The following is a 20,232-nucleotide window of genomic DNA, read 5'->3' on the forward strand; positions in this document are numbered from 1 at the left end:
TCTGCAATGGCGATTTCAAGATGCAACTTTAATCCATATCAAATGCATAATTATTAATGACCATTAGGAACATCTCCTGAGACTTCATGTTGGATTTTATGATATTGAACTGTTGTTTTTTCCACAGAGAGTAGCATTGGACTTTCTTTGGGTTATTGATTGCAAAGTTTGAAATGAATTACTTAGACATATTGTAGCTCATAGATTTCACTTAATTTAGAATAAATTTTTTCACACAACCAAACCTAAATTAACTCTTTAACCTGTTTCTCCACTGGGGACAGGACTGAAGCTTTTTCATTAATTATTTACTTATTAGTGGTTTACAGGATTCTCGCCTATCCTAACAGGACAGAAGGTGCACATTTAAAATATTAAAAAAATACCAAACAGATCATAGAAAAAAATAATTACCTTTGAGAAGTGCAATAGAGAGCTGATCTGTGTTCAGATTGCTGACATATTTTCCCAGGTAATTGTTTAGTACCCAGGCTACGAGTCCCTCCAACATCGTGATGGCTCAGGGATGATGATGCAAGAGCTGGGGTAGTTCTGGGGGAAAATGATGATAGTGACTGTTCGCCACACGGAGGAGGCTCTCTGTGTCTGAAAAAGAAAGGACAGACATCTTGATTGTGTTTTCACTTTCAAAGTAAGTCACAACTCTGTATATTGGCTGAGGGAGCCACTGATGATCATAACTCAAATTAAAATAAGCCTTTCAATCTATAGACATCATACACTATATTGCCAAAAGTATTTGCTCACCCATCCAAATTATTGGAATCAGGTGTTCCAATCACTTCCATGGCCACAGGTGTATAAATTCAAGCACCTAGGCATGCAGACTGTTTTTACAAACATTTGTGAAAGAATGGGTCGCTCTCAGGAGCTCAGTGAATTCCAGCGTGGAACTGTGATAGGATGCCACCTGTGCAACAAATCCAGTCGTGAAATTTCCTCGCTCCTAAATATTCCACAGTCAACTGTCAGCTGTATTATAAGAAAATGGAAGTGTTTGGGAACGACAGCAACTCAGCCACGAAGTGGTAGGCCACGTAAACTGACGGAGCGGGGTCAGCGGATGCTGACGCGCATAGTGCGAAGAGGTCGCCAACTTTCTGCAGAGTCAATCACTACAGACCTCCAAACTTCATGTGGCCTTCAGATTAGCTCAAGAACAGTGCGCAGAGAGCTTCATGGAATGGGTTTCCATGGTCGAGCAGCTGCATCCAAGCCATACATCACCAAGTGCAATGCAAAGCGTCGGATGCGGTGGTGTAAAGCACGCCGCCACTGGACTCTAGAGCAGTGGAGACGCGTTCTCTGGAGTGACGAATCGCGCTTCTCCATCTGGCAATCTGATGGACGGGTCTGGGTTTGGCGGTTGCCAGGAGAACGGTACTTGTCTGACTGCATTGTGCCAAGTGTAAAGTTTGTTGGAGGGGGGATTATGGTGTGGGGTTGTTTTTCAGGAGCTGGGCTTGGCCCCTTAGTTCCAGTGAAAGGAACTCTGAATGCTTCAGCATCCCAAGACATTTTGGACAATTCCATGCTCCCAACTTTGTGGGAACAGTTTGGAGCTGGCCCCTTCCTCTTCCAACATGACTGTGCACCAGTGCACAAAGCAAGGTCCATAAAGACATGGATGACAGAGTCTGGTGTGGATGAACTTGACTGGCCTGCACAGAGTCCTGACCTCAACCCGATAGAACACCTTTGGGATGAATTAGAGCGGAGACTGAGAGCCAGGCCTTCTCGTCCAACATCAGTGTGCAACCTCACAAATGCGCTTCTGGAAGAATGGTCAAAAATTCCCATAAACACACTCCTAAACCTTGTGGACAGCCTTCCCAGAAGAGTTGAAGCTGTTCTAGCTGCAAAGGGTGGACCGACGTCATATTGAACCCTATGGATTAGGAACGGGATGTCACTTAAGCTCATATGTGAGTCAAGGCAGGTGAGCAAATACTTTTGGCAATATAGTGTATGTAGTTTTTCAGTTAATATTGAAACTGCTACTGGATTATAACAATTAAATATGCTGGGAGAAAGTGGCCTATTCAATGCAGACGTTCACAATAACAACACTTTGCTACTCCTTAAGCTTCTGTAAATCAGGTTTAATTACACAACCACAGAAATGAATCATCCTGTAAAGTAATGTATGTATTAGAACTGTGGAAGTAAAATCAGATATCATTTTTTTAGAAATAAAAATATGAAAAGTATATTTGAGGATCATAAAATTACAATAAAATACATTCAAGTTTGAAATAGAAACTTAACCACTTTTGAAAAACCCAAGGGTTGAGAATATTTTCTAAGGTAACGGATATCCAGTTTAACAGTGAAACATGTCAGTAACTTTTCATCATCGGCAGCCAAAATAAAAATAATTATATGAAGTATTTCAACATTTTAAGAGCTTACAGCCTCTCGTTTTCAATAAGCACACGAAAACGGAACATTGAGAAACCATCAGATCGAAAATTTGCGTCACAAGTGTTCAGCTTTAATGTTACTAAAACGATGACTTACAGCAAATGACACTTGTCCTATCGAGACAGCTCCATAGCGTCCATGTCTTGGAGACACAGCTGAGAGATGTCTTATCCAAAACCACTCAGGATGGGACAGTTAGCTGTTATTTAACTGCATAGCAAAAACTGCCATCGACAGCACAGCATATATTAGTGTTATGGAGAGCAGCGGGCTGTGACATCAGTTTGATATCAAATTAAAACAGCCAGAAAGCAACTCAGCGTGGCTGCACTCCTAGAAAGGACAGAGGGTTGTGGATCAGATAGCTAGCGACTTGGCTAAAGTTAGCATTCACGTTGGGGGCTTTAAAGCAAAAGAAGAGCGCCTTTAATGAGTCCAAGTCCGAGGAATTATCAGTATAAAGGTTTGTTCTCAGATATTCAAAGGAAGAAGCTACCGACAGCACGCTTTAAAACTTCATACGGGATCTGTCACACCACAGAAAGTCTTAACATTACCGAACGCAGTTCACCTATCAACGGCTTCTTCTGGTCACGTGACGAAAACAAGCCCGTCCACTAGCGATGCTTTCAATGACAACTGGGAAAAAAGAAACTCCAGATCAACCAGTTGCAAGAAAAGTAAATAGAAAAACAAAACGGTATGGATACTACTTCTATCTCTTTTACAAATGATAATTATAACTTTAAGTATTTGCAAAGATGGTCGTGGGGGGGGATTATAATATATCTTTAGGTTCAAGTTAATCTGAACACAAAAATTAGAATAGAATAGAAAACCCCTTTATTTTCCCACGATGGGGAAAATTCTGTTGCAGCAGCAATAAAATAAAAAATGATCACACAAATATGGACCTTAGAATAGTGGAAAACAATGCGGTAAGGCATTAATGAAAAAACAAACAAACAAAAAAAACTTTTGATCCAAGCAAAATATACATTGGAAACATCTATGCAAAATGTTCCTTACCTATTTAGCACAGCACAAGGAGTTTGTTATATAGGATTGTTAGATACCAATTCAGGTCTTTATTTAATCTCAATGGACAATCAGAAAATATCAAGTAGGCAGCAGCTGTGTTGACAAAAGAGACTTGTTATCAAAAGAGATCAAAGAAGGTACCTAGACACCAAAACTGAAATTACTGTTTCTCTACCGGTTTCCTAAATATAACAAGATTGTTGCATTAACATATAAAGGTTAATGCAGCCTATATACGATGATGGCCTATTATGAGCTCATCAGCAAAGGCCCTTTGGGATGCAGTGAACTTGCAGATTCACATGGAGAATCTGTGCCATCTGCATTATTTACTGTATCCTACCAATATGAAATATAATCTCCATTGAGTGGTTTTGTCACCTTGTTGAGTCAGTGAGTACCATAAAGAACTGCGGTGTTGGTCAATATGGATCAACTGGAAAATAAATGTTTTTTTTCCAATAGTCTCAAAAACCTCTCCATACCAGCTGGTATATAATCACTTGCAAGTCTTAGAGTTACCCTTTATGTGCTCTGGTCTCCCATTTCAAATGGTACTTTTGTTAGAGGCCAGATTATATGCAATTATTCTTTAACCTTCAAGATGATCAAGTGATTAAAGGATTTCCAAGAAAAAGCAGTGCTTCTTCTGAAGCTCATCCGGGGAATCAGGCTTATTTGTTAGCTTTCAAATGTTATTCAGCCCAAATTGACCGAGAGAGAACCCACTAATAGGTCCCACCCTCTGCAGTTACAGCTGCAAGGGTTGGTGAATTTAGTGGCTTTAGGGACATGCAGAAAAGGTTTTCTTATTCATAACAGTTGTCCCTGAAGCTCTTTGAGTTAAGATAACATTTCACTCTGCAACTTCACAGCTGCATCCGTTATGCATGCTTGAAATGTGGCACATGTCCACAGTTTGTTTTCCCTTATTTAAACTTTACTCACCTATGTAGTAAAAACAAACACTTAACAACAAATGATTTGTTTATCATTGTTTATTTCGTCTTTCGTTTTATTTTTGTTTTTTTTGTACAAAATAAAACCAGTATTACAAACACTTAAAATTAGTTAATCGTTCACAGGAGCGCCATCAAATTTACATTTATACAGCATAAGAAAAAGAAGACTGGTACAAGTGAGATCACAGTGATAGGAGTGTTTGGCTTCTGGTGATACCATGAGGTCCATCGTCCATGTACTTTGGTCCAAAAGGGCCCAGGAAAATATTATTTTACAAAACATAAAATTGAGTTGTAAAGGGAGCAACTAAGGCCTTAAGCTTTAATAAGATGTTATTTTTTGTGAGCTTAAAAAAAACAACAAAAAAACAAATTGGATAGAAGTGGAAATTGCCTTTTCTGTTGTTTAAGGGACTATAAAAGCCATCCAATTCTGTTTCAGCATTTTGTTTCAGTGGAAACGGTCTTGGTGTTTATTTTAAATGCTTTTTTAGAGAGAAAAACAAAGGCGGATATTTAAAAGAGCTCATGTTGGAAATGAATAACACCACATCGGGTACGATAATTAAAATAGATAGAATCTACATAAATGCAAAGTTTATGTAAGGTCTGCAATAAAAAAAAATCTGCTCCTTTGAAAAGAAACTTAAGGTCTGGTAATTTTGTCCTTTTAAAGACCCTGCAAAACAGCCCCTGCCATGTTTGACGACAAACAAATAATGCTAAAATGGGGTGAAAATACAGGAAAACAGAAGACAGAGAATCAAGAGCAGAAATACATAATTTTGCAAACAAAAGCTGACTGATAGATGGGCTTGATTAGTATGCAATTAATGGCACAGTATGAATTTCATTGTATTTTACTAATTCGTCAATTATTACATATAATGACATACTGGTCCAGCAGACGAGCTCCTTCAGACCTTTATTCATTCCTTGCACTGTTTTTGCATATATATATATATATATATATATATATATATATATATATATATATATATATATATATATATATATATATATATATATATATATATATATATATATATATATATATATATATATATATATATATATAATATGTTTGTATATCTGGAGCGTGTAACAAAAGTCATTTCCCTCTGGGATTATTAAAGAATGTCTGATTCTGAAGCATCAGTCTTTAAATGTCTGCTGGACAGAAAGTTTGCTTAAAATAAACTTTAACTTTTTTTTTCTTAATATTTGGAAAACAAAAAGCAACTATATTTGGTATAGTTGGAAACAGAATTGTCAATTGAATATGAAGTTCCCCTGATTTTTTTAATTTTGATCAAAGTTAAGCTAATATGTTTTTTAAGGTTACAAAAGTACCAAGATATAGTGAGGACCTAGGGATAAACATGGTAGAAGTAAAAAAAAAAAGAAACATACATTTCACAAAATTAAACAGGACATGGGGTGTGGGCAGATCAATGAAATTATCCTGGAAAGAACACTAAGCTTTTATACTGAGGTGTGAGTGGAGAATGATATGAAACACAGACTAATCAAGCGGGGTATTAGGAAGAGCTGTGGAGGAGAACAGAAAGGAAGACCAAGGTAAGGTTAGGAATTAACATAAAACTTGCTGAAAGAAAAACTACAAACCAACCAAAATAAGGACCAACTCTGATGTTGAGGAGGAACTGAGGAGGAGAAAGGCCTTTAAAAACAATGAAAGTTCAGCAGTCAGCTCAGCTCAAATAAAAAAAAATCCTAACATAATCTGTATTCACTGTTTTTCCTCTATCCACTGGGTCTGCACCATTTTGGGTTTCAGTTATCTTTTGGGGTTTTTTTTCAGCATGTTTTGCATACAGTAGATTTCATGTGTTTCGTTTCACTTCACTTAGCGGACAACAGTCTCAAAGTGCCCCCATTAAATACAAACAAAATATGGTCAACCAAAATTTATTTGTATATTTTAAAATGTGCAGAAAACAATACTTAGAAACAGTAAAACCAACAAAAACTAGAGGGGGGATTGGTTACATATTGTATGTTGCTCTTTTTATCCACTCAAAGTTGTTCTGTCTCTGAAAAAGCAGATAAATGGTAAATAAGTCTAATCATGGCTCCAATGTCTACCCCGTTTTCACAGCAGAATCATGAACATCAACGATACACGACAAGCTTGTTTTTCGAAAATCTCAAGTCAAACCAGCAAAAATATCCACAGGAAGAACCTTTGCTCTACTGTAAGCAAGCAGGGACAAACACAGGCATGAAAACACACACAGTGGGAGACTGCTTTCACTAAACATACAGAAGCCAAATTTTAAGTGAGGTTATTTCTGTTTTTAGGTCAGTGAAGTGAAGGAACCAGGTATACAAACATGACTAGCTTCTGGCTATAGGTACATGAATTTGACAATAAAAAAAGAAAAGAAAAAAACAAACAAACATGTATTCAGACGTATTAGCACGCAGGCTAATAACTATTGTCTTCAATCACACGCTCATATATTAAATTAAAGGAGCGCAGGAATTTAATCATGACAAAATTACATGATCAAACACCCAGATTTCTATGATAGATGTTGAATACCTACAATTAAGAGAGGAACAAATCAAAAAGATAAAGTGGAACCACACTTTGTAAAAACATAGATTGAAAGAACTAGATTTCACAGCAAAAACACACCCTATTAAAATACATTAGCCAGTGTGAACGGGAGCATCTGTTACAGCAGGAATGTGTACAACGGTGTAGAAGTTTGTGTAGTACAGTACAGTGAGTTTTGTGCGCATCTGTACAACTTACATACTGTTACAATACTCACACACATACAGTGATGCAATATGAGAAAACACATGTTCAGAAAGAGCTGATCATTTAAAGTAAAAAAATCTGAAATCTGTCTGAAATCTGCTTAGAGAGTTTAAGAGTGAGAGATTCTGGAAGAATCTTCCTGATAAGTTCCCAAAGGTTTCCCTGTGGAGCCACAGGGAAAACGCTGTGTCTTGTGTACATCTAACAGACCATCTCCCAACAGAGATATGAACCTAGAAGTTATAGATCGGCTTAAACAATCTGGTTTAAAACTGAGGTTTGAGGTCCAATTTAAAAAAGATAGTCAAACTTCTGCTAGAAAATAAGTTAATTAGGGTTTTCCTGTGGGTGATGTCACAGAAGTCAGGAAGTTATACCACAAAATAAATGATCACATTCTTATCATTTTACAAAAGGCATTTACAACAAGAACGTAGGTCAAGCACAACCTCATAAATGAATAAAATGGGATTGTACAGAGAATGTTTTAAAATAAATACCACGGTGTACATTTTCTAACAGAGAGCGTTATTTCTCATCGTCACACTCAGGTGTGAAAGGTTTGAGCTGCTCTTACTGAGAAGGTTGAACTCACACAAAGTGTGCAAATTAAATCCCTGCTCTGACATTTAATGCTTCTCTTTAAATTCCTGGTTGTGTTCCTTTGTGTATGAACTGGATCAGTGCTTGAGGATCTTGTCTTCTGGAGGGAATCTTTGAATTTCCTGAGATTGTTTCTATGTATAAAATTTTAGCCAATAAAAGAAAAGTATATGGCTGTAATTTCAGTGGCTAAACTAGTTTTCTACTCCAAGTAAATCTCCAGGTGATAGGTAAGCACGTTTGTTCATCTTTATATTGACTTTTGGATTTTAGAGGCATTAAATTTGAGTGGAAAGACAGTCTTTGTATGGAAGTCTGATTTCTTAAGGTCAGAGTTTTGAGAGACAACAGCAAAGAATCTGAGTGTGAAAAACAATTTCTGCTCTTAAACGGAAAATGCATCCATTTGGTTTAGCATTTCCAATTTGCTAGACCCAAAAAGGTATTCACTAAAAGATGTTACATGACCCAGAAAAATAAATCGAGTGTTGTGAGGTGTGGATTTTTTTTTACTTAGCCATGTGTGATAAAACCTGTCTGATGCAGGGTGGACTAATAATAGGATTTTAAAATTCTGTAACTTGATTGCCTTATAAATAAGAACAATAGCTGCGTGTTTTACGGGAAGAAGGAAGAGTTTGGACCAGTGCGAGAACCGCCACTAAGGCAGTCTGTTTCCTTTTCAGTCTGCTCATAGTTGCGCTGGTTCATATAATCCATCCTCTTGAGGCCCACACCATGGAAGGAACGGACAGAATGCACTCTTTTTCTAGACACTCCCTTTAAATTCTATGGAAGCCTATTTCCGCCACTCTGCAAAAAAAAAAAAAATATCTCAATATAATGAGATGGTAACTCAATATAATGAGATGCTATTTCATTCTATTGAGTTAGCATCTCATTCTATTGAGATATTATCTCATTCTATTGAGATATTATCTCATTCTATTGAGATATTATCTCATTCTATTGAGATATTATCTCATTCTATTGAGATACTATCTCATTCTATTGAGTTAGCATCTCATTAAATTGAGTTAGCATCTCATTATAATGAGTTACAATCTCAATATAATGAGATAGTATCTCATTATAATGAGATGCTATTTCATTCTATTGAGTTAGCATCTCATTCTATTGAATTACAATCTCATTCCATTGAGTTACTATCTCATTCTATTGAGATATTATCTCATTCTATTGAGATACTATCTCATTCTATTGAGATACTATCTCATTCTATTGAGTTAGCATCTCATTCTATTGAGTTAGCATCTCATTATAACGAGTTACAATCTCAATATAATGAGATAGTATCTCATTATAATGAGATAATTTTTTTTCTTTTTTTACAGAGTGGTGGAAACAGGCTTCCATAAGATTCTTATGTTTAACACTAACTATGTTTTTTTTTTAACCTTGCATGTTTGAACTGATGACTGTGGCAAATTCTCACCAGTGGCTCTCTCATAGAGTCCAGTTCAGTTGGAAGATCCTTCCTGGCTCAAAAGAGTTATTCCTCTTCATTTTTTAATACTTTACCAGGATGAGGGACTGGACTAGAGCAAGGTGCCACTTTTGCCTCCATTGCTACTAAATAAATTAGTCTTAGGCTGTAAAAAATGCATTATATAAATATGCATTAAATTATCTATTATATTTAAAAACTAAGGGAATAAGCATTAAAGCGTATGATAAAAACCCCCAATGTAGCTTCATTAAGATGTCTAAAAGCTATAAATCTCTTTTTTTTATAAAGTCACTTTTTTTTTTGTCCTGTGACCCTTCAGGCAGGTTTGTTTCAGAATTGAGAGCTGCGTTCCTTCAGCATTTAAGATCCACGTATTAAATGTTGACAAAACAACCCGTCATGAATCACAAACCCTAAAAGTTCTCTGAATTACCATGTTACACCGACAGTCAGGGACTTGATCTCTCAACAATCTGACACAACCAAATTTAGAATAAAAAATGGAAAAGACAAATGTTTGTCACTCTAGAGGTTACCTACAGTTGATTGTCAGTGAGGTATTTAAGGCCTCTAAGGCTGGTTGCCATCTAAAGCCCCAAATGTGAGGCCTGAAGTAATTATGTAAGGAATTAGATCTTAAAAGAAGGAGCCTGCAATAGCTGCATTAATACTGGATTAAGTAAAAGGTGTAACTGTAAAAAATAATTCACACTAAGATGCTGTACTCTCCTTAGTCGAATTTGATTGTGCTGCTTTAAGTCATATTTATTTACATTGGTATCATCGCTTTCGCAAAATTCAAATTGCTAAATAAATTTAGATCGACTTTATTGATCTTGCTTAGTAAATGCAGCTGATGAAGGAGGTGATACAACAATAAATAGAGATAGAATTCCTTTATCTCACGGCTTCCTTGGAATGGGTGCAGTTCTGATTAGCTTCAACTCAAAGCCTCCGAATGGACTGTGACCCGAACATACAGCAGGTGTAACGACAAATATCCAACGTTTCTGTGCTGCGGACAGAGGGGCCCCGCCTTGGTGGTCCAGAATGAGGTATAGTGAGGTCACAGTTTGGATGAAGATTATCAGCTCTCCTCAGACGTTCAGGAGAATAAAGTTCTGGAGGCTGCTGGCCTCCTACGGTAAACAAAGCCCATGTAGACGGGTCCATAAAATTACACCTCCACTGAGGTAATCTGGTTCATCTGTGCCCTCATGGACTGGATGCTGTTCAGGATCTTCTTCTGGTGGCCGGCCAGAGTAACTCCTATCCTGGCGATGTCCCTGAAGAAAAAAAGCACTGGTCAGTTTCCTGTCAGACGTCCATTAAACTGATCCTGAATGACTTAGTGTCTGCTTATATGCTTGGCTGCAGAGAAAAAAAAAAACATCAGGTTTTTTGCATGAAGCCGTCTACTTCAGTGAATGTAATATATCAGATAAGCTAATATATTACAACCCTTCACTTTACTTTGATAGCCTAAATACATAATTTGTGTATAACACCAAAACTATATATTTAGCAGCAAACTGTTTCTTTTTTTCATTGTTAACACTACTGCAGATCATTAGTGTTTTTGTGCAGAGGGCTGTAATAAGTAGATGAAATCAATAAATTGAGGTATATATTTTTAACAATGTTTCAGATAACTGTACCTACATTGATAAAGATGAATAACGAATAGAAGTACAACCTTTTTTTTCATTTATTTATTTATTTATTTTTTTTTTTTTACATAATTTCACTCTAAATAAAAGGTATAATAGTAATTTTAAACTTAGAAGTAAGGTAAAATTAAACAATCTAACATTTTAAATCATAAATGATACTGAAATACCAATTTTGTTTTACTTTTCAACTTTTCAACCCAAATTTTACATTAAGTAAAAAGGTTAATATTAGGATTAATACTGAAATAACTTTTGTGGAGATATACACTGAAAATGATCTTTATGAATAAAAATGCAAAGAATAAAATAAACTTGTACAAAATGTACAAAAGAGCAGTAAAATGGTGAAGTTATGCTGGCCCTGTAATTTCTCTGAACAGTGTTTATGAAAATATCTATATAATATTTATTTTATCTTTATTGTTATACAGTGCTATAGCAGAGGTAAGTCTTTTTCAAACAGTTTGCATCATCTAATAGCATGGCAGAGTTTGTTTTTGAGCTCCACTGGAGGGAAAATCTAAGACAATCACAGCATTCCTTGGCACTGCGTTGTTTTGCAGACAACACGCAAGTTTATCTGAAAGTGAGCCAAAACAGTATCTTGCGATCTGTATGGATTTGTTTACATTTTATTAAGACTTTAACCTTTGAAGCTTAAAAAAAAAATTAAGTAAGGATTAAATATGGGTTTTAATCTTTGTCTCCAATATGAAATGCCTATTTCCCCTCCCCCCAAAGTGAATTAGTTACTACAAATTCATGATTTAAAGTGGTTTTAATTTTGAATAAGGAGATAAATAATTCTTATATGCAATATTTAATCTTTTATTCATAAAGCTTTTATGTAGTTGTACAAATAACTGTAAACAGCTTAGGATTTGCTAATCTTTAACCATCTACAGAGAGTTGAATTCCTAAATGCCAGACCTGTGTTGCTATGATGTTGTCCTTCTTCTCTCACTGCTGATATTGTGACTATTGGTGTAAAGTCTGGTAGTGCCACAAAATCTTATATTCCAAAGAAACATAGTCCTATGAAAGTAATACCACAGCTGTAGTTATACCCTTCTTTGACTATTATGACATTCTTTAAACTGAACACCATTGTATAATTAAAACTCATCTAAAGTGTTTAAAGTGGAGTGGTGGCCCAGTGGTTAGGGCATTGGGCTTGGATCCCAGAGGTTCTGAGTTCAAGCCCGTCTCCCATGGACTGCCACTCTGGGGCTGGAGCCGTTAACCCTTTATAGGTCAGTGAAATACTGAGTGACCTATGTGACAGTGATTAGAGGCATTAATGCTGATACTTGGACTTACATTTTTTAGTTTATAAACTTAAATACAATCGTAAACTAGGCTTATTGACTTTTTAACTTTACTTTTTAACTCTTCAATTAGCTTTTTACCCTTTTTTTTAGCTTAATTTACAGTAGGGAATATATCATATCTTTGCTGAAAGGCTGGGTATAGATCTTGTGCTTCTAGACCTCGCTGAGGGACGAAGGGGGAATCCATTTGTAAGGGATTGCCAGTGATCAAAAATGGTAACTTGCCCTATAAAGTGTTAACCTTGCACTGCTCCCCAGGAGCCGCACAATGGCAGCCCACTGCTCCCCAAAGGGATGTGTTAAAAGCAAAGAGTAAATTTCATTGCTTTTTACCTGTGACAGTAATGACAATAACTTTGATTCTTCTTTTTATGTCTGTCTAAGACGTCTTTTCATCTTGCATCTTTATTGCCATAACTTTGTTTTTTTAGCCCTAAATATATAACTTATTTTGTATTTATTATGGAGATTATTTTAAATGTATTGCTTAATAAAAGGATGTAAAAAGTGAGAGCATAAGTTTATGAGAGTAAACCAGCATACTCCATCGTCATTTGAGACACCACATCGAAGCTGTTGAAGCCCTCATTGGCAAAGTTCTCCTTGTACTGGCCCATCTTAATAGCTTCCAACCACTCGTCCACTGTAGTAAAAGAAGTGAAGTCTGGGGTGCTTCGGTCGAGCAGGGGTAAATGTACACTGGTGAAAAGGGAGAAAACACAAAAGAAGAGAGAATCATTAGTGGAGGATTATAAGTCTGGACCTGTATGAAAGTAAGAGGCTGTCTGCCTACCATGAGGACAGTGGCGTTGTTGTCTTGAGGCTGTTGGGGTTACGAATCATTTTATCGAGGGTGCTGACAATTTGACTGAATTTAGGCCGGCTGTTGCGGTCTTTCTGCCAGCAATCAAGCATCAGCTGATGCAATGCACTTGGACAATCCATTGGAGCTGGTAACCTGTAGTCCTGCTCTATGGCATTGATTACCTGGTGAAATTCAAACATCGTACATTAACTAACAGGTGAAATTAGACCAGTGTAGCGTTATAGATGTCTTACAAGAAAAAAACTCCACAAAAACATTTAACTTTGTTTTTTTAATTACCACCCAACCCTGCAAGCTGCAATACCTCAATAAAAAGTATAATTAGGTACATGATATCAGATGAGAAACCATGAAAGAAACTTTTTTGTTATAGAGCTGCAACTTAAGTCTGGATGACCTAGGCATTACTGTCCACATATGATGCAAGGGTAAAAAGACCCTTTAGGAATATCTTTGCACAACATAGACAGAAAACCCACAGTCAAAACATCAAGCAGCACCAAAGAAGGTGAGAATGTCCTGACTTTACTACAAGATGCAGATTAACAAAGCAGGCAATTAAGGTTCAGAAAGTAAAAACCCTGCTTAGTTTACCCTCATCCTGTTTACTGAACCAGGTGATTAGTCCCTGTCTATGGTATAGAATTGAAGATGTAAATATTTGTTAAAAAAATCTTTGTGTGTTGAAATAAAAATGAAGACATTGCAATAAAGATTTAAAAAAAAAACCCACAATGACTCAAATAGCAAATTGAGAAACTGGGGATGGTCCGGGTTTCAGGGGTACCTGTGATCATTAAAGCAGGTATGGTTGGATCCCTCCCAAACTTAAGGAGCGCTTCCAGCAGAAACATCCTTACAGTAAATGGTTGCTACAAACCCTCAAACATCCCGGCTTCTTATGGTGGACCTGAGCTATGGTGTCAATCAGGCTATTCTCTAGCTCCCTTCTAGATGCTTCATATGTGTTTTCCCAGACCCCTTCTGGTTTTTGGGTTTCTGTATTTTGGCAATTTTGCTTCACTTGCCTCCTTTTGGTTAATCAACCTGCAAGAAACCACTTCAACTTCCATCTCTTCATTTGGGTCCTTTAAAAACCGCCACACAACCTGACAAACATGGCTAGTGTTCTTCCAAAGTTACTAACCGCTCTGCATTTTCAAAGGTCACAATTTTGTTGTTGGGAAATTATGTTTAATTTGATTGAAACTGACCGTCATGCTAATGTTTACCTGAAATAGATTTACTACTTTTCAAAATGCATATTACACTTATTACACACATATCTAGACTGCATAATGTTTAATACTGCAGTCCATTGGTGGTTCTAGACAGGGGCCAATGGGGGCCAGTGCCCCTGAAGGTCAAGTCCTGGCCCCTGTTATGGCCTTAAAACAAATTTAAAAAAATTATAAAATTTTTAACAGCTGAATTTATCTACTTTTCTTTAGTTCTAATTCAGATTTTATACAGAACAGTCATTTCTAATTAAGTCAAAAATATGTAAAATTTCTAAATTATGAATGTATATTGACGTAATAGACATAGAATTTTAAATAAACCTAATTGAATAGAAGTTTCACTTCATGCAACTATCTTAATATATTTGAATCCCTTGTCCTGTTTTTTTATTTCATGCTTGACTGTGCCCCCATAAAAACATGCTGCCCCCCTCTTGGCCCACTGGTACATTTGGTCTAGAATCGCCACTGCTGCAGACCATTATCAAGTATTCAACTCTGATAAGGTTCTGTGTAAAGCTCCTTATATTTTGCAAAATACAGTGTGCAAAGTAGGTTTGTTTTTTTCAGCCTATTAAAAGTCGTGCAGGTAAGTGAAATATTTATTTAAAATATAAAAAATAAACTGGACAAAACTGAAAAGAAAAACTCTTTTGATATTAATTTAGAGGAGGTACTACAGACAAAGAGCAGAAAAAATATTTTGCACAAGAAATAAAAATGGTCAGTGCAGCTCATTGCTTTATCTCCAAGGTCATAAACCAAAAATTCTCTCATTGCTTCCATTTTTTATTACACGGCCTTTTCCTTCTCTTCGTCTCGTCTTTGTTCTATTCATTGAGAGGTTTTCTTTTTGTCTGCTCTCCAGGTTTTCTGACACTTTGAATGTAGATTTACCGCGACATTAGCACCCTTACTGCTTCACATTTGTGTTCTCCATAGGAACCGCCTGTCTAGAGTGACGTCGGTCACAAACAGACCAATAAACAAACACTGCGCAGGAGAAAACTACAATAAAAAAACATATAGAATTGAAGCAGAAGTGGTTTGTTGACATGGCTGTGATAATTTCAACTGAGAGTATTCATAATATTTGGTGGATTAGCAGGTGTTAATTTCAAACCCTGATGGGTACTGCTGTATGGTGCTTGGGTAGATCTTCAGTACTAAATAGAGCTTCCAAGGACCTACAAAGCATATTGAAGGCTGTTCAGATTGTTTGAGTATTTTGCAAGGAAAATTTGATCAAATTGTCATTCTGAATAGTAAATAATCAAACTCATTGAAATTATTACAAGTTTATGAAAGTTCTCTATTGATCTTCAGCGGGACCTTACTTACATCTTGGTTACTCATGTCCCAGTAAGGTCGTTCACCATACGACATCACCTCCCACATGACTATGCCATAACTCCAGCAGTCACTGGATGAAGTGAACTTCCTGTACTGAATAGCTTCAGGAGCTGTCCAGCGAATGGGAATCTTCCCTCCCTACAAAAAGACAAAGGGTAAGCATTAAATGCTGTGTGGTTTTGTATGTCTTGTTTAATGCTATGTAAATAAATTGAAATGCAATTTATCAAAGAGTTTAAAAGTAATTTGTGCCTAGCTGAGAATGTATTCATAATAAAGGAGGGCTCACCAAAGAGCTGGTGTATGTTGGGTCAGATGTATCATCCTCCAGGAAGCGCGACAGGCCAAAGTCAGACACTTTGCACACCAGATTGCTGTTCACCAGGATGTTCCTTGCAGCAAGGTCTCGATGCACGTAGTTCATCTCACAAAGGTATTTCATTCCTGCTGCAATTCCACGAAGCATTCCCACCAGCTGGATCGCAGTGAACTGCCCATCATTTTGCTTTGAAGAAGGAAAAATCCAATAGTGTCAATTCAATTGTAGTGTTTCATTTTGGTATTTAAGTCAGATTGCTTCACAGGGTCCACTCCTTAAAAAAAAAAAATACAAATAACCAAAATGGCTGTGTGTGTGTGTACTTGTTTATGTTACATATTTAGGACCATTTCTGGCATATTTAATCACCTTCTAAAGACCAACGTCAGTTTAGATCAGTGGTTCCCAACCTTTTTTGACTTGTTTTGGCATTTTGTCTTACCATGAGTCCCCCTCTCAGGCAAAAGTGGAATGTACAAAATTTGAATATGAAATAAAAAACATTTTAACTAATCTTTTAATCTGAGCATTCAATTCTTAGGCAATTTATCCTTTCTATCTCAAATAAAAAGCAACATAAATATGTTGCCTGGAAGTTAGTAAGTAATCAAAATAAATACAAAATAAAATTATATTATAAACCTGTATTTATAAAGCTGGTGCTCCTCCTGGTAACTCCTCTATAATCACATTTAAACTTGAGGAATTGGGAACAAAATGAAGAACAAAATGTATAGTTAGACCAATTTGTTTGACTAATTTGTTTTACTTTGTTTTCATCAGAACACCTGAGGTGCTTTAATGAGCTCTGATAGCTCAGTGTGAAAAGCACTGGGATCACTGGTTTAGATGTATGATGTGAATTCACTTTAAGACAAAGTTAGGAGTAAACTAGTAACAGTTGCGCATGTGTGTGTGTGTGTGTGTGTGTGTGTGAGTGCTCCTATTTAGAATAAGAGTGAGAACCAGTTTCCATCTTACCTTAACCTTACCTTAACCTGTGGTGTGAGGACATTTGTACAAAGTGAGGATATTTTGGCCGGGCCTCATAAGCCATTTTGCAAAAGGTTAGGTTTAAGTCTAAAGTCTCAATTGGATTAGGATTAGGGTAAGGTATGGACTAGTAATGATTAGGTTTAGGGTTATTTTCAGAGTTAGAGCATAGAGGGGTTTAAAAATCCCTGAAAAGCAATGGAAGTCAACTCATGGTCCTCACTGCATATAGCAATACGAGTGTGTCTGTCTGCTTGCGGGGCAGACTGGGGATGGGATGGTGGGGTAGGAGCTAAGATCCAAGCACAATTTTAAACTTAAGGGTTATAAATCACACTACTTATCATATATACACTATATTGCCAAAAGTATTTGCTCACCTGCCTTGACTCACATATGAGCTTAAGTGACATCCCGTTCCTAATCCATAGGGTTCAATATGACGTCGGTCCACCCTTTGCAGCTAGAACAGCTTCAACTCTTCTGGGAAGGCTGTCCACAAGGTTTAGGAGTGTGTTTATGGGAATTTTTGACCATTCTTCCAGAAGCGCATTTGTGAGGTCGCACACTGATGTTGGACGAGAAGGCCTGGCTCTCAGTCTCCGCTCTAATTCATCCCAAAGGTGTTCTATCGGGTTGAGGTCAGGACTCTGTGCAGGCCAGTCAAGTTCATCCACACCAGACTCTGTCATCCATGTCTTTATGGACCTTGCTTTGTGCACTGGTGCACAGTCATGTTGGAAGAGGAAGGGGCCAGCTCCAAACTGTTCCCACAAAGTTGGGAGCATGGAATTGTCCAAAATGTCTTGGTATGCTGAAGCATTCAGAGTTCCTTTCACTGGAACTAAGGGGCCAAGCCCAGCTCCTGAAAAACAACCCCACACCATAATCCCCCCTCCACCAAACTTTACACTTGGCACAATGCAGTCAGACAAGTACCGTTCTCCTGGCAACCGCCAAACCCAGACCCGTCCATCAGATTGCCAGATGGAGAAGCGCGATTCGTCACTCCAGAGAACGCGTCTCCACTGCTCTAGAGTCCAGTGGCGGCGTGCTTTACACCACCGCATCCGACGCTTTGCATTGCACTTGGTGATGTATGGCTTGGATGCAGCTGCTCGCCCATGGAAACCCATTCCATTAAGCTCTCTGCGCACTGTTCTTGAGCTACATGAAGTTTGGAGGTCTGTAGTGATTGACTCTGCAGAAAGTTGGCGACCTCTTCGCACTATGCGCGTCAGCATCCGCTGACCCCGCTCCGTCAGTTTACGTGGCCTACCACTTCGTGGCTGAGTTGCTGTCGTTCCCAAACACTTCCATTTTCTTATAATACAGCTGACAGTTGACTGTGGAATATTTAGGAGCGAGGAAATTTCACGACTGGATTTGTTGCACAGGTGGCATCCTATCACAATTCCACGCTGGAATTCACTGAGCTCCTGAGAGCGACCCATTCTTTCACAAATGTTTGTAAAAACAGTCTGCATGCCTAGGTGCTTGAATTTATACACCTGTGGCCATGGAAGTGATTGGAACACCTGATTCCAATAATTTGGATGGGTGAGCAAATACTTTTGGCAATATAGTGTATCTACTTATTGTAGAAGGCGATGTGGTGGACTTACCCTAAGAAAGGAGTCAAGGGATCCATTCTCCATAAACTCTGTGATGATCATTACAGGGCTGCTCTTTGTTACAACGCCCTCCAGATGGATGATATTGGGATGGTCAAATTGGCCCATGATAGATGCCTCACTCAGGAAGTCCCGTCTCTGGCGTTCAGTGTAGCCTGCCTTCAGGGTCTTGATGGCCACCAGCATCTCTCTTTTCCCAGGCTGCCTCAGGTTTCCGCTACATACCTCTCCAAACTCACCTTTAAGAAAAAGATTGGCAGTGTAAATAAAAATTGTAGTCCATTTATTGGGGGAAATAAACAGTAAGATAATAACAATATTTATTCTGAACATGATGAGGATTCATTTGGCAAAAAGTATAGTGTTGCATCACTTCTCATGAGCTGGAAGAAATAAAATCCTGAGTTAGATGGAAGCATTTTTTCTCCTGGCAGATGGTGTTGTTCAGCCAAATACACCTAATCAGTTTGTGAGGGCAAAGACAGCAGAGCGCAAAATGATGCTGAGAACGATGAGCTGACGAGTACCCAACCATTTTGAAGTCCAAATGCAAACATGGAGCTGAGTAAGTGCAAAGACAAAACTGTGGACTAGAGACTGACATTTTTCGGGAATCCCACAGGTCACGGGATTCCCGTGGGATTCCCATTGGATTGGAGTCAGTATTAGTAACGATCACGTGATTGGGATGGTACAGGATTAAACATTAACGGGAGCAGACGGGAGCGGGAGCAAACCAATAATAACAAAAAAAAAAACTAGGATCAATGCCAAAAAATAAAATAAAATAGAAAGAAAAAAAATCCAGTACTGGCGCAGGACAGGAGTGAAAATCCACTCCTGTGTCAGTCTCTACTGTGTACGAGCATAGTCAGAGGAAGTTTTTCAGAGTTTAAAGATCACCACACACATATAGAAAACGTGTGTGTGAGACTGAAACACTGCAGACCAGTTCCACTGCATGCTCACAAGTATGCACTGAAGTTGGTGATACAAAAAAAACAGGTCTTCCCGGAACTGCGTAACAGCCCTAAATATGTTACTGGTACAAAGCACTGGACCATTCCTGGCTTACTTTCCTTTCTGGCCTTATTTAAGAGAAGAAATCAAGAACTTAATTTTTTGAACATTAATTTATTCTAATTAAGAATGGCTTCAAAGTTTCAAGTTTGTTATTTTGAGCTTGCCCTTGTATAGATTAAACCTTTACCAACAGCAGCTAAAACTCTTATATAGTAAAGATCCTAACCACAGAAAGGAACTTAAGCATAAAACAAAAAAGTTTAATCTAAATAAAAACCACTTTCTTCTTAAATTATCCTTCTAAATCATTGTTTTCTTACCTGCACCAATCACTTGCTCTATCTTGACACAAGACGTGTCGATCTCTTTGGCAAACTCTCTTACAGCTTCATTGGGATCTTCATATGTGAAGGGGTCAATGTAGATTTTCACCCCCGGTGAAACTTCAACAAAGAGAAATAGAACAGCAGCATAGATGTGTTCAAACAATCAAAGTAAGGAGCAACATCAAGCCTTTTCCACA

At 37.6% G+C, this 20,232-nt stretch overlaps 2 protein-coding genes across 2 annotated transcripts in view; both read right to left on the reverse strand.

Moving 5' to 3' along the window:
- Positions 1-3,027, reverse strand: part of vps13d (vacuolar protein sorting 13 homolog D) — a 64,203-nt gene extending 61,176 nt beyond the window's left edge. Inside the window, exons 1-2 of the mRNA XM_038309231.1 lie at positions 2,542-3,027; positions 415-606 (exon numbers count right to left, since the gene is read on the reverse strand). Coding sequence (XP_038165159.1) covers positions 415-511 — 97 coding nt within the window. The 5' untranslated portion in view covers positions 512-606; positions 2,542-3,027. The remainder of the gene's footprint in view (positions 1-414; positions 607-2,541) is intronic.
- A 7,100-nt stretch (positions 3,028-10,127) lies between these two features.
- Positions 10,128-20,232, reverse strand: part of ephb2a (eph receptor B2a) — a 52,976-nt gene continuing 42,871 nt past the window's right edge. Inside the window, exons 10-16 of the mRNA XM_038309356.1 lie at positions 20,030-20,152; positions 18,678-18,925; positions 16,030-16,245; positions 15,729-15,878; positions 13,114-13,307; positions 12,864-13,019; positions 10,128-10,602 (exon numbers count right to left, since the gene is read on the reverse strand). Coding sequence (XP_038165284.1) covers positions 10,494-10,602; positions 12,864-13,019; positions 13,114-13,307; positions 15,729-15,878; positions 16,030-16,245; positions 18,678-18,925; positions 20,030-20,152 — 1,196 coding nt within the window. The 3' untranslated portion in view covers positions 10,128-10,493. The remainder of the gene's footprint in view (positions 10,603-12,863; positions 13,020-13,113; positions 13,308-15,728; positions 15,879-16,029; positions 16,246-18,677; positions 18,926-20,029; positions 20,153-20,232) is intronic.

This window comes from Cyprinodon tularosa, unplaced genomic scaffold, assembly GCF_016077235.1.
Source record: "Cyprinodon tularosa strain WSP-4 unplaced genomic scaffold, ASM1607723v1 ctg66, whole genome shotgun sequence".
NCBI classification, from domain to species: Eukaryota; Metazoa; Chordata; class Actinopteri; order Cyprinodontiformes; family Cyprinodontidae; genus Cyprinodon; species Cyprinodon tularosa.